At 38.1% G+C, this 15,372-nt stretch overlaps 1 protein-coding gene across 1 annotated transcript in view; it reads left to right on the top strand.

Moving 5' to 3' along the window:
- The window catches only part of LOC140137956 (tetratricopeptide repeat protein 27-like), a 33,277-nt gene that overhangs the window by 9,216 nt on the left and 8,689 nt on the right, over positions 1-15,372 (top strand). Inside the window, 13 exon segments of the mRNA XM_072159774.1 lie at positions 129-269; positions 1,035-1,101; positions 1,104-1,136; positions 2,449-2,613; positions 3,639-3,787; positions 5,179-5,291; positions 6,557-6,623; positions 7,287-7,400; positions 9,491-9,586; positions 11,183-11,305; positions 11,826-12,053; positions 14,179-14,277; positions 14,948-15,000. Coding sequence (XP_072015875.1) covers positions 129-269; positions 1,035-1,101; positions 1,104-1,136; positions 2,449-2,613; positions 3,639-3,787; positions 5,179-5,291; positions 6,557-6,623; positions 7,287-7,400; positions 9,491-9,586; positions 11,183-11,305; positions 11,826-12,053; positions 14,179-14,277; positions 14,948-15,000 — 1,448 coding nt within the window.

Raw genomic sequence — 15,372 nt, 5'->3', positions numbered from 1 at the left:
TACATCACTGGACACGTCACTATGCGAGTGAGAATGAAGAGTGCTATTAAAAGCTCTTAACATCTGATAACAAGGGTTACTTTCAAACTAAATTTAATTTGATTGTCCTTTATTGTTAATTTGGACAGGCTCAACAAGTTCGAGACATAACCCTCAGTGAACTCAGTCTTGATGATTGTAACATCTACCCATTGGTAGCTGCACCAGAGTTCTTACTCCTTGCTAAATGTATACTGGTAGACTCACTCAAGGAGATTGCAAACTGTTTGGTAAGTGAAAGAGTATTAACGTACAGGTTTCTTTCCACCAGTGGTTCGTTAATCCACTTCGTGTTAGCCATAGGGTTCAACATAAGAAGTTCCAAGTTTTGAGATATTTTCTCAAAATATCAAGAGCGATCTCAAAAACCACTGAACCAATAGGCTTCTTTGTACTCATTTTAATGCATTTTTCATGCTGATTCCAAATATTGTCATAAAAATGTACAATTCTGAAATTTTTTGAATTTTTAAAGAAAATTTGGAACTTACCATCTGCAGTCTCCATCCACCTGGAGATGGTTAAAATATTTCTTGTGCAAAATACTCAAGGAGATTTCAACCAAGTTTAGCCATAACTTCAAGTGCAGGCTTCACAAGTAGATATAATAACACTGTGGGGTCAACTTCCAAGTTGATCCAACATCCTGGTGGTTCCTTGTTCCTATGTTTTCCTTTGGAAAGTGCTGCACATGGTCCTTAGAGGGTGCTATATAATTGCTTGGTTGTATTGTATTGTATTGTATTGTATTGTATTGTATTGTATTGTATTGTATTGTATTCTTGAGAAAAAGGAAGATGAGTAGACCTGGGTGCTACAGTAGGGTTACCAGAAGTATGAGTTGTGCCCATTTGTACTAGATGTTGCTACTTGTAAGTATTGTCTCCAGTTGATGTCCACTACATGTAGGTCATATTAGCTACTATTTACATGTACCCAGCTCCTTAATTAGATGAGCATGGTTGGTAATCCACATAGTGTGTTTTATCTTTCAGACCAGTACATGGTGGGCAGTACGATGTCTGTGGGTTTGGCAGCAGGTATTGGATGAGAGAGCCCCTCAATCTTTGATCAAATCATTCCACTCATTCAAAAAGGTATGTATATTTAATTGCCACACAATAACACGGCATTGGTTATTTGTTGCCAGTGCACAGGTTCAAATAATAGGCATTGGGCTATTCCAATTGAAATCCACACTACCCCTGTAGAAGATTTTGGAAATATCTTCCACAGGGGGAGTATGTTTTTCAAATTTAATTGGTCAGGGTCAATCTTTTTGAAACCCATACTCAACCTGTATTATGGCTTTACCTATATCTTCCACAACTGGAGTAGTTCAAATGAAATTTACCCAAATGTCTATGCTATTTGAAACTTACACTCCCTCTGTAGATCTTCCACAGGGGTAGTGTGGATTTTAAATGGAATAGCCAATTTGCTCAATGCCCTGACACACATGTGCACACTTTTGAACACGCCCCCATTGTTGCACTGGCATGTCAATGTCACTTACTCACTAAGACGAAAAATAGTATGGTAGAAAACTTAGTGTTATGGTTTTCTCATCGTGAATTTTGAGTTCTGTGCAGTTTTATAGTTAGTTGTATTAGACTATTCTGGTTAAAATACATACACCCCTTAATGGAGACATGACCATAATCTCCCACACAGGGGGTGTAGATTTTAAATAGAGTTGCCAATTCAGGTAACCCCATTTAAAATTCACACTGTTGGAAGATTAATATCATGTCTTCCATAGAAGCTGTGTGGATTTCAACTGGAATAGCCCATTAGCAGTTTCAAAGACCTACACAGTGTGTAGTACACACCGACCCTAAAGGTCAACAATATAATTTGCAGGCTTTTGTATTTTGCAGTTATGAAATTAACATTGAAAAGCATATAGCTAATAACCCTGTGAAAAATGTCACGCTATACACACTTTTGTTTCATTACCACTATTCCACTAAGGTATAGGAAATTTGTTGTTTTGGCTATAACCCCCTCTTAAGAATTACTTTTTATTCATACTTGCTCAAATAGCATTATGTGCGAATTTTGTTACAAAAGTTCATGCGGTTCTTTTTTAATGTTCGAGTGCCTAAAATGAGGTTATAGTGCTCTTTCCAGCTTTCTCTAATCTTCATCTCCATAGACTTTACATGTAAAATGGAAAGAGGCCCATTAAAAAGAATTCTGTAAAGTGTGTATACAAGGCACTAGTTTTGGAGGGGGGCTATACAAATGATTTTTAATGTATTATAGCCTATTATATGGCCTTTGCCAAAATAACATGTCCATCTCAAACAAAGGTGTACAGTATTAAAATAGCTTATTAATGATGGAAAGGTTTCACTGACTTGAAGTGTGATATTGTTGAACCTTATTTTTCACAATGTTTTCCAGTTTCAGCAAATGATGTTTTAATATGCAAAGAGCGCCATCCCAACCTTTCTATGGCCTTTCACCTGGAGTGTAGTCACATTATGCAGTACTATTATAACTACAAAGGATCTAGGGATCATCTCCAATCTGCAGAAAAATTAGCAGGACTGAAAGTGTCATTAACAGGTATGTACATGTAAACATATGTGACACAATGCAAACAAAAATGTTGTATTGGCTTAACTGGCTGAACGAAATAGAGTACATGTACTGTATTGTTTGTAAAAACGCTTGTGGGTGTTGCATATTTCCAAAGGGGAGGTATTTATTAAAGTAAATTTTCAGTGAGCAAAGCTTCAAAGTCAATGGCAACTTTGGAAGAATCTCTCACTTCTGGCTTTAAATTCAAGATGGCACCGCCCACAGAACCGCTTGGAACCTGATATTTTGTGGTAAATACAATGAAATTAAATCCGTCAGTGCATCATCAAACAAGAATCTGATGAAATTAGTGAAATTCTACCATAATAAGGCAATAAACTGGATGGATGTTTGAGTCATAATAGGTTTTGTCCATGCTATTTAGCCATCAAAAGTGACATGACTGATGTAAGTTTTAAACTTATATGATATGGTATGAAAATTTGTTTGCATTTTTGTCCATTTTTCATTGAAAGATTGGAGGGGGAAATTATTGTAGGGGGGGGTTAATATAAGCATACGGGTTAGCTAGGAAGGATTTATTTTGAGTTACTTTTTAAAGTGTATAAAGGGATCCCCATCAAAGGACAGATTATTCTTATGGTATATAAACCCTTATATTACATGTACCATGGATGGGTAAAAAGGAAATCTGAATTTAATGAAATCACAGGATTGGCTATCCCACTTGAAATATCCACACTCTCCCTGTGGGCGATTTAGCTAAAGTCTTCCACAGAGGGAGTATGGGTTTCAAATAAAATAGACAGTTGGGTAACTTTGATTAAGAATATTCACTCCTGTTGTGAAAGATGTAGGTAAAATCATAAAGAGGGAGTATGGGTTTGAAAATAATGAATGAACAGAAGTCATTTGAATTTGAAAAACATATTCCCTCTGGAAGACTTTTCTGACGTCTTCCACAGTGGTATGACGATCAGATTTCAGATCTTTTTGTATGATAAACAGTATTATATACCATTTTCTGTATGTTACCAATTATTATGCAGGTGCTCTGGGGAAGAGGACCAAGTTTCAGCATAACAACCTTGCCCAGCTGTTACTGAAGGTGGAGAGGGAGTCCACAGAATCAGGGGTTGATGAAACTCATCAGGAAGTGGTTGAGCATGCAAGAGAACCTATCCTGGGACTTCCGAAGGTAGGTTGAATGAAGAAGATGAGAATAATTTATAAAAGGATTCAGGTTTATTTTAATAAACCTGAATCCTTTTATAAATTAAAATACTTCCTAATTCGCACATGGCATATAAATGTGCTAACAGTAAAATCAAACTCTGCGATGGCACATGTCTGCCATCTTGGATATGCGAGTGAGGGAAAACATATAGACTGCTGCCCTCATTCGTCAACCGTCTGGATTGACAACAATAGAAAACTATGTGAAAAAAAAATGGAGGACTTTTGCAACCAGATTCTGGTTGCAAAAGTCTGTTGAACTTTCACTGAGCCTCCGCAGTTGTGTCCAAATTGAAGTTTTGACCGAGTATAATGTTTTTAGAACTTCAGAGTGCAATCTTGTCACAACGGCGCAGTACAAACGGCGCTGTACACAGGCACAGATAGTCAGTCGCGCTATGGTGCATGACCAAAGTTTCAAGAGAATATTTTCATGAGTCCGCCACAATTGTAGTTATTCAGTTGTCACTACGAAGTATACAAATACATGCGCAGTGTAGACTAGTGATGGAATTAGTCTAGAAAATATATACTACAATTACAGTCCAACCTCTCTTATCCGGCCATGATGGGACCAAACATTGTCCGGATAAGTGAAAAATCCGGATAAGTGAATTACACATAATTCTGCATTGACTGACCGAAGTACTGAAATGGTGACAACAAAAGATTGTTTAAACATGGTGTAATAAAAGATGGCTCTAGAGTGCTTTTTGCAACATAGATGTCATTCTAAGTATTCAGAGTATGGAATTACCTGTGGTAAATCATCAAAAACATATTTCCCTGTGAAGATTTCACATCCGGATAACAGAGAGATCCATATAAAAGAGGTCCGGATAAGAGAGGTTGGACTGTACTTCATAAACATTTCTAATGATTGTTCCACATCAACAGATTTTGAATTCAACTTTACTGCACATCCAAGATGGCTGCTCATGCCATGACATCCATCTTGGATGCTCATGGGTTGTGCACATGAAGTGTTAAAAGGCTATGGGCCAATTTATCCCCTGTCTGGACCGAGAATGTCACTAATACCCCCTCATAAAAGTGATGTTGCTCAATTAAATTGACATAAAAAGGCCCAGATGTTTGCGTTGTGGGGTGTTCTTTAGCTGTAAGAAATTTAAACAGCCGGTTTTGGCCAATGTGGATTGATTTGACGGAAAATTTTTGAAATGTGTTTGCAAATAAATTTCAATCTATTTTTCAGATTTTCAAGCTTTCAGTGATTTTTAGGGCCTCTTCCATAAAAAAAAACTAATCCTGACCAATCAACTCTATATGTCCTCACATAGAACAGACTTTTTTCATCAGCTAATTGTTTTTCTAATTCATTTTTCTTTGCAGGACCTTGCTCTGGATGATGATACATTGTTAAATGCAATCAAGCTACAAGACCCAGGAGAGGGACATATACCAGTGCTGTCATCTGTGGAGCAGGCAATTGTCTTAGCTGTAGGGTGAGTAGTTATGTAGATATCCTGCAATTAAGATAAGCAATGCTGTTTGGCCCGTGGGCAGACATTTTTAAAATGGTAGGAGATGCTAATTCAATTTGGTGCACTTGTATATACAGTCAGCTCAATAAATATGGTAGCAGTTTATGAATATGACCTGATAGCCAAAGTGAGGGTCAAATTTGAAAAGCAGGGTGACCATAATGACCGCAAGGATGTTTCCTTGAACTTAAGGGGACTCAATCTTTTGTGCGTAATTATAGAGGGCCAGGCGATTCACTCTATCATTAAAAAAATTATTTGAAGAAGTCAAAGAGCCCTAAGAATAAAAACTGTAGTGTAATTCACGACAGACACAATTTCTTTATATGATAAAAATTAATTTTTGTAATCGATCAAAAAACAAACGTTTTATATCAATTTTAAATTTAGCCTGAATCCGTAAATATGGTACCTCTCGCCCTTTTTTAGGTCAAGGCTGTTTTTACCATTATGCAGCGAACCATATTGTTGACGCTATTTCACATACATGTACAAAACATTCTAGAGAAAGAATGAGGCCATATACTGTTGAAATATCTTTTGTTGATTTCAATGATAATGTCATGAAGTCGTAAATTTTAAGGTCAAATTCCTAAAACTAAAACAAAACATTGCGACGCCGGATATTTCCTGACTTACGCAATTTCATCATCACATCAGTGTCTTTATTATTTGTTTGAAACCTTTCCCAAACGTTCGTGTCTTTTATGCATAAACGGCTAATCTATCTTTACAAAAGCGCGTCTTTTTAGTAAACAAAAGGCTAAAGATGGCATTATGAGATTTATCATTTATCATTACACTCCTCCACTCAACTGCCACCGTGGCCGAGCGGTAAAGCGCTAGACGCGTAATCAAAGGAAGTTTCGAATCGCTGGTTCGAATCCCAACGAAGCCTGTGGAAACTCTTTTTTCTTCAAAATTCATGATCGCATTCCGAAATGAGTCACTTGTCGGTAAATCATGTATCGTATCCTTAATCTCACACACAGGGACTGTAGATTTCAAATTTAGGGACTATACAAACATTAGGCTATCATACACTGAAAACACCAAATGTCTAGCATACTTGGTTCTAAAGTTCTGAAGTTTTGGCCCATTTACTGTGGGAAATCCTAGGATTTAATAAATGTAGGATTGGTCTTGATGTTGTTGTTGAGGGATTGGGGGGTCTATAAAATTGTGGAAAAATTCTAAAACCATTATGTTTGTTTTATTTCTAACAGGGTTGAAAGGAAGAAGAATAGCCCAAAGCATGAATTACTGGCTGAAGAGATTCTTGCCTATGTCATAGTAAGCTATTATACATCTCATATTAGTACTAATTAACACCCCCTTATACCCCACCCCCATCTTGTTTCATTTTCAAAGAAAAAATGACCAAAATGCAGAAACATCCTTGCCATAGCATGTAAGCATGGTAAGTAAGCTTAAAACTGGTGTCGTGATTGCAAAATTGCATGGACAAATCCTATTCTAACTTACCTTTCCATTCAATTCAACGCCACAAGTAAAATTTCATTATATTTAACACGTGTTGTACTAATGGTGTAAAGGGCGAACTATAAGATCATATTTCTCGTTAGATTTGACACAGAATTGTTTTTCATTTGTTTCTGCATACTGTCGCCAAGGGCCCGTATACCCAAAATTGATCACCATGCCTGAAGGGGTCACTGTGAGCTTTATACAGGATGGTATAGGGAGTCCGGATTCTCCATCTAATTTGCTCAGAATGCATTTGCAACTACTTGCTGCTTGTGCACAACACTCATAGCTATGCATAATTTTAAATGCTTCCTAGCAAACACAAGTGTTTCATAAGAATTGAAGTAGAATCATGTTTGCTAGTTTTCATTGTGCTTTGAGCAAGGACTCAAAATATATTCAGCGGCATCTAATTCTGTGACCAAAACTTTTTTCAACAATTAATTTTGTCCCGATTTTTCCCGATAGACTGTGCTAGCGAAACCTCAAACATGGTGTGTACACATGGCAGCATTGATGTTGAGATGTCAACTGGAAAAAGACAGGAGGAGGACTGTGGAGAGGGCCATGATGCAGATGCAGGTATGGGGGAGGGCCCTCAAGGGCTTGCGGATGGGGGTCATAAATGCCTGTAAGAGGGTTGTAGGGATTGGTCCTCTGAAGACTGTACATGGCAGCCATGGTGCTATTAGAGGTGTCAACTGGAAATAGATAAGAGGAGAACTGGAGAAGGTCATGATGCAGGTGGGGGGGGGGGGGCTCAAGAGCATAGAGACGGGGCCATATATATGGATGGGTCCTCTGAAGAGTGGGTATAGTAGCCAAGATGTTGAGATAATAACTGGAAAGAGACAAGAGGATTACTGGAGAGGGCCATGATGCAGATGCAGGTATGGGGGAGGGCCCTCAAGGGCTTATGGATGGGGGTCATAAATGCATTTAAGAGGGTTGTAGGGATTGGTCTAGACTGCTGCCCTCAGTCGTCAACCGTCTGGATTGACGACTGAGAAAACTACGTGGAAAAAAAGTGACGGATTTTGCAACAGGATTCCTGTGGCATAGAGCATGCGCAGTTGTGACCAAATTGACCTTTTGACCGAGTTTGTTGTTTTTAGAAGTTCAGAGCGCGATCTTGTCACAGCGGCGCTTGGTACAGCGACGCCTTGGTACACGGGCGCCGCTAGTCAGTCGCTTCTGGCGCACAACCAAAGTCGCATTGAATAGTTTTCAGAAGTCCATCATGATATTGGCTGTAAGATAATCAGTCGTCACTACGAAGCATACACAGTACATGCGAAGTGTAGACGGCTGATTGGAATTAGTCTAGGATTGGTCCTCTGAAGACTGTACATGGCAGCCATGGTGCTATTAGAGGTGTCAACTGGAAATAGACAAGAGGAGAACTGGAGAGGGTCATGATGCAGGTGGGGGGTGGGGGGGGGGGGGGGCTCAAGCGCATAGAGACAGGGGCCATATATATGGATGGGTCCTCTGAAGATGTTGAGATAATAACTGGAAAGAGACAAGAGGATTACTGGAGAGGGCCATGATGCAGATGCAGGTATGGGGGAGGGCCCTCAAGGGCTTATGGGGGTCATAAATGTATTTAAGAGGGTTGTAGGGATTGGTCCTCTGAAGAGGGGCATGGCAGCACTGATGCTGAGATATCAACTAGAAAGAGACAAGAGGAAAACTGGAGAGGAACATGATGCACATGCAGGTATGGGGGCCCTCTCAAGGGTTTAGTGATGGGGGTCATAAATGCATGTAGAGGGGTTATAGGGATAATTCCTCTGAAAAGGCAACCTTGATGCTGAGATGTCAACCGGAGGGGAGAATGCCATGATACAAATGCAAGTATGGGGAAGGGGCCTTCAAGGGTCTAGAGATGAAGGGGATGTATGTCAGAGGGATGTTTCTTTTAAAGAGGGGTGCTTCAGCACTGACCAAACAGAAAAAGACAATAGAAGAACTGTTGAAAGGGCATATGCAGACGCAGGTATACAAGAATCCTAAAAATGTGGGGCATTATATATATTGCTGTTAGAGATTAGGGTGAGACTTATAGCAGGTATAGCAGCACAAATGGAGGGGTATAGCATCACAAATGTTCCTATCCAATTCCGATCAGCATGGATGCTCTGATGTCAGCTAGAAAAGGATCAAAGGAGGATGGTGAAAAATAAGGGTCCAAATGATGCAGATATGTGATGGGGCTGCACAAGGGCATACATGTATAGAGATAAGAAGCATATATATGTGGGTGATTAGGCTTAATATAGGGTAGGAAATTGCATTGCATGATGGGAATGCCGACAGATCTCCTGTAGCCACTTCAATTTGGCTATCCTACGATTGTTTTTTTGTTTATTGGGCTATTCCATTTAAAATCCCACACTACCCCTGTGGAAGATTCTGGAAATATGTTCCACAGGGGGAGTATGAATTTCAAATGGAATGAACACATTAAGCAGCTCAATTTGAAACTCACCCTCCCTCTGTGGAAGATTCAAGTTGAATCATTCTCAGAGGGTGTATGAATATCAAATGGAGTTGTCTATTGTGCTAATTCCATTTGAAATTCATACTCCCCTGTGGAACATATTTCCAAGATCTTCCACAGGGGTAGTGTGGATTTTAAATGGAATAGCCCATTGTCTCTTTGTGTACAGAGTCTAGTAGATCAGTGGAGGGATGAAGCCTGTCCTGTTATGGATCGCTTGAAGCTATTCTATGCCACCAATCTGCCTCCAAAATGGGCAATGGAAGTAAGTACTCTACATGTATAGCGTAGAAGTTTTGTGAGGTATTCATTTTTTGCACCTTTTGTTGATAATTTCAGAAAATTGAAATTTAAGTCTGTGAAAATATGTGTTACTTTTAGGCAGGGACAAGTGATTTGCGCGGAAAAAAATAGCCAATTGCACAGAGATTGCGCAGAATTTTTTTCCCAGTGCAAATCATGTATCCCTGCCCATAGGAAAAAAATAGATCTTTGAAATCACATACAGTCCAACCTCTTTTATTTATTTATTTATTTATTTGAACTTTCTTTACCTAGGGTAGCTCCTTCAATGTCAAACACTGATTTCCAAGGAGGCCCTGCATTTACATTGTGAACAAGAAGCATATATATATATATATACACGATAATAAATCAGAAAATACAAATAGTAATTATAAATGGTACATAACATTGTGAACAAATGGGAAAACATATAATTCAGCTGAAAAAACCCACCAGATTACACAGGTTTTATCCGCTATGATGGGACCAAGCATTGGCTGGATAAGTGAAACATCTGGATAAGTGAATTATGCGTAATTTAGGGATTCAATCCTGTTTCACTCTTGTTCATCACCGATTAACAACGATGCGCCCGCGTTGTCTGCATGGTGTACTTCCCGTAAGTAAACCATGCATAGGCGCCAAATGCAAGTTGTTAATCGGTGATGAACATTGGTGAAACGTGATTGAATCCCTCAATTATGCATAATTCACTTATCCAGATGTTTCAACAACGAAAATAAGCTGAAGTTCGTCTAGTTCAAAGGATTATTTCCTGAGGAATGTCCAGTTTAGTCATGGCCACCTAACATTACAAGAAGATCATTGAGTTTTCTGTTGAGAGCAGCAAAAGAACTACAGAATAAAAGGGCGTTGTTTAGCCGCTTTCTCCAAAATAGTGAAAACAATATGTAGCGCACACAAGTTCTAGGCATGACAAATACGCGCAAACGTGTATCGCGTATTTGTGCTTTTATTAACTTGCATTCACGTATACGCTACTGGCAAAGTGTGGGTTCAGTTAGTGTATCAGTTTACCTAGCAAAGATCAATTTTGACTACGACGGCAAATTTAAACCAACTATCAAAATTAACAAAAAATATAAAAATTATGAGCAAGCCTATACATGTACTCAAGATTAAAATTATGAGCAAGCCTATACATGTACTCAAGACATGTGCTTAGACTTGTGCCAAGTCTTTGAATTTTGTGACTGCAAATGTAAGAAAACATTCTAAATTGCATGTTTTTGGAATCGCAAAAATATTGAAATTTAACTTTTATTGCCAGTTAATAGTAACTAAAGAATGAGGATTTAGCTATGTTTCATTTGGCAAAACATGATAATATTTTTCTAATCCAAAAAGGTGCCATATTTTGCTGGAATCGGTAGTATAGTAGGGATGCGTCTTTCAACCATATTTCATTCAACATGAAACAGGACACGGGAGGTTAATCATGTAAATTCAGGTATGAGATATATTCTGTTTGGATTTAGTCAGCCAAAATACTTGATTTACCATGTACAAGTACCTTTATCCTTCTAATGTATGTTTATGCCTCTCATTTCAACAGAAACTATTAGCTAGTCTCTTCATGACTCTTGGTTCTGTTAGTGCTGCATTAGAAGTCTACCTAAGGTTACACCTGTGGGAAGATGCTGTTAACTGCTATCAGAGACTAGATAAAGCAGAAAAGGTAATACATTATAGTCTATAGTGTGTCTTGGCTCAAGTTGAGAGTAACACTGTGTTGGATTTTGCAGTGGCAGATTTGAACCGGTGCATTTGCGCAGTTGCGTCACCAGTGTATGGATGAAACGCCCTTCTATGTGTGTGGGGGTGTACATCCCTGTGGGATTGGGTTAACCACACGTTTTGCCACTCCATTTGGCCATCTTCTGCTATGAATTGGATTCCCATTGCACTGCCGTTTGCTTTGATGTTGTCTGTCCAGCACATAGGGGATGCTCAGGGTCGTTTCCCTGGATTATTCCTTCCAATGTAAATTTTTTTTGGTATCTGTATAAAGGCATTCTTTTTACATGTCCATAGTAAGACAGCTGTATTGCATGGATCTTGTTCATTATAGTGCACTGGTAATCAAGTTTGTCTCTGATTAAGGTGTTTCTAATCTTGTCTCTTCTAGTAACACCTAGGAATTTTCTGAGACAAGCCATTTCATTTTGATTTTGATTACAACTTGTTTCCCCATCCAGGCAGAGAGAGTGATTCACGAGCAGCTTGCCATCAAGGAAACACCCCTCATGCTGTGTCTGCTTGGAGATGTAACACAAGACGCCCAACACTACCAGCGGGCATGGGAGGTATCCGGTCAACGTAGTGCTCGGGCCATGAAATCTCTAGGTCTATTGCATATTAATAACAAGGAGTATGAGAAGGCTATTGAATGTCTGGAGAAGTCCATTGAAAAGAACTATTTACAGGTAGGTACTTAACCCCTGAATACTACTGGTCATCTAACAGCATTTCTGATTGGTTGATAACTTGAAATGCTCATTTCAATTACCGATTATGACTAGGCTTTAAACTATTTAAGGTAGAAACTGGTTCCCACACGTCGGCAAGGAAAAAATTATAAAAATATTCCGCCTCCTTGTGTACACCTCTTGATTTTTATGAGTAAACTACACACCCCAATGCTTGAAACCACAAAATATTTGAGTTGCTAATTTGCATTAATTAATGAATATCAATTAATTAGTTCAACCTTAATTTTACAACTAATAATTATTGCTAGCAAAAACTTGAACTCTGATTCCAACTTTTACTATCGGAAAAATTGTAAATAAATATTATCTAAAATCTCTCGCCAGCTGTTTCGCCTAAGTCCATTAATTACGTAATAGCATGTGTTTCTAGTCTGTGAAAATATTGATGTCGTTAAAATTTATTTCTGCTTAAAGAAGTTGAAAAGTACAAAAAGCTGGCGAGAGAATTTAGGTAATCTTGTTGTGTTTAACTTTCAATTTAAAAAAAATGTCTACATTAAGTCAATTTTTGTGACAATAATTCTGAAAATCCCCTATTTTAGGCATTTTTTACAGAAAACACTTTTGAGTGTGTAAGTGTCCAAATATTACGTAGCAGATGGCAAATTTCATTCATAAAGAAAGATCTATTTACAACAATCAATCTTTGCTACTTCAAAAGTCTCTGACCAAACACTAATACTTTCACTGGGTGGGAAAACACTATTCAGATAAATCCTTCAAAAGGTAAACAAAACTTTTTTCCACTAAACAGGGAGTCTTGTTGTCGTAATTTTGCTGGCTGCCGTGGTCTTTTTTGCTTGCTCGCCAGGCGTGTTAACAGTGTTATCGCAATTGGAAAAAAAATTTTAGGCGATGCCCGGCGCTGCATGGGCTCCTTTGGTTGTAGTTTGTACAGTGTTTAATGGAACAGGTCCATGGCGAAATCATGAAATTTACCCGACACGTAAAACCCAATAATAATGGTTCAGTTTTAGAAACATGCATAGCTACACTTTATTTATGACTTTGAGGTATTGGATATTTACCAAATTGACTGGTAAGTTAATTGTGCACGAAAACTAGTGAAAACCTGGGAGCCAAAATAGCTCCGTATAAGCGGTGTACGTGTGTGTATGAGTGTAGCGAATGCTCGCAGCTGAATTCCCGGTTGCAAATTCAAGAGCCCGGGAGCCGCTTTACTTGCACGAGTGTGTTGAATTTTGTCGCTTCGCTAAATGTTATAAAGCACTGAGAATTTCATATATTCTTACTGTACAACTCATAGCATTCTAAAAATTTCCCAGAAAAATCAGACAAAATGTTCAATGAAACAATGCTACGCAATGTTATTATTTTATTCATACATGCACGATACTATTGTGATTTGTGCAATATCAATGAGACGGCTAAGTTAGTGAAAATTGACATTTCGTTTTTTGCGGATTCTGAACGATTTAAATGATGCCCCGATCTGTAATTTGGGGAAGATATTTATTACAGGATAGGGCACAATTAAGGAAATTTTGAGGGGATTCGGTGCATGACACGATAGCCGACGATCCGACCTTAAGGTCAAACTTGCATTTGCAGAATGATCTTATTAATACCCTCCTTGATTGATTCAAAATAGGACACAATATTAATTTTGGCCAATCAGCAGGTAGTTCTCATAGGGGTAATACATCAATTTTGGAAACAAACTCTTCATATCTAGACCTTCTAAGCCAGGGATTCTCAATAGGCAGCCCCTGGCCAGATCCAGCCCACCAATCAATTGTGTTTGGCCTTTGAACAGCCCTGAAATGTAAAGTAAACATAGCAAAACAAGGTTTATTTGACCCTCAAACACAAATCTTTGAATGAGTTTGGCCCTCTATGGCCCACGAGCAAATATAATGGGGAACTCCTGTCCTAAGCACACACATGCGAGGATTAATATGCATTCCGCAACTTAGACACAATGTTTTTACGTCCTTGTTTTTTTAAATTTTTAACAAATTTCTGTTATTTCTGTTTGCGTTTTATTTTATTATATATACATGTAGTCATTGGATTATCGTTTGTTGATTTATTTCAGTACAGTGCATGGTTTCTGCTTGGTTATGCAGCTATTGAAGTGAAGAAGTATAATGTAGCAGCCAGAGCCTATCAGAGATGTGTTACACTGGAGCCGGATGTAAGTTGGGGAAGATAAAATTAGAGAATAAACGATAGGAATTTATGTTTTTACCCATTCTAGGTAACTCATTTGAAATTCACAATCCTTGTGTGGGAGATTAAGGTTATATCTTCCATATGGATTTTAACTGGAAAGGCCATTTTGCAACATTTCAATAATTTGGAAATAAATTTCAAAGATTTACTCTTTATAGACACATGAATTGCTGAATATTATAATGGCAAGTTCATAATCTAAACCTAAATACATAACTCTTTTTCATCAAGTTAAGACATAGCTTATTCTGAGCTTGCTGTCTTGTTTGCTGCTGAGTTATATTTGAACTTGCCTTCAATTTTTGACTTGAATTTGTTTTACAGCATGTAGTTCTTGTTGTTTGCTTTTATATTTTGTTGTCTGTCCCTGACGAAGAGCAGTTTATCTGCTCGAAAGGTTGGTTGTTCCTATTTTTGGAGTGTACACAGGAGCTGTTAAAAGAACTTGGAAACCTGGGGTGAAAATGTCACCAAAGTACCAAAACATCCAGTGGGAAAAGCAGTGGATCTCAGTGGTCATCTTGAGGAAGCCGTCAACCAAGATGGCGATAATCTAAATATTTATAAATATTTCTGGATTTGTCAATCGAAAAATCTTTCATGCCTTATTTTTCTTTTTATCTTACATACAGAATGCACAGGCATGGAACAATTTATCGTCTGCATTTATCAACCTAAAAGACAAGTAAGTAGTCACTGGAGGATATTCACTCTGTCGGACATCCAGGAACATTATTCCTAAAGCCACGATTTCTCTGTGTTACAAAATTTAAATTCCGTGTTACAAATTGGATGATTTCCGTGATTTTCTGTTTTCCACTATAAAGCACTGAAAAGTTAAAACAAACATATTTTTAAAGTGTATTCTGCCTTACCTTTTACTGTAGCCTAGTATGGCCAGAATCTTGCATCGTAGGCCTAGAATTAATGCTAGAATGGATTGTTTAATGGTTGGTTACTGCTAAATAATCACTTTTCTTTGTTTTATTTTGCAAAACAACACATCAGTTAGACATTTTACACAGATTTTTCCGTATCGCCGAGAAATCGTGGCTTT

The sequence above is a fragment of the Amphiura filiformis genome, chromosome 2, assembly GCF_039555335.1.
Source record: "Amphiura filiformis chromosome 2, Afil_fr2py, whole genome shotgun sequence".
Classification (NCBI taxonomy): Eukaryota; Metazoa; Echinodermata; class Ophiuroidea; order Amphilepidida; family Amphiuridae; genus Amphiura; species Amphiura filiformis.
This window is presented reverse-complemented; position numbering and strand designations above follow the sequence as displayed.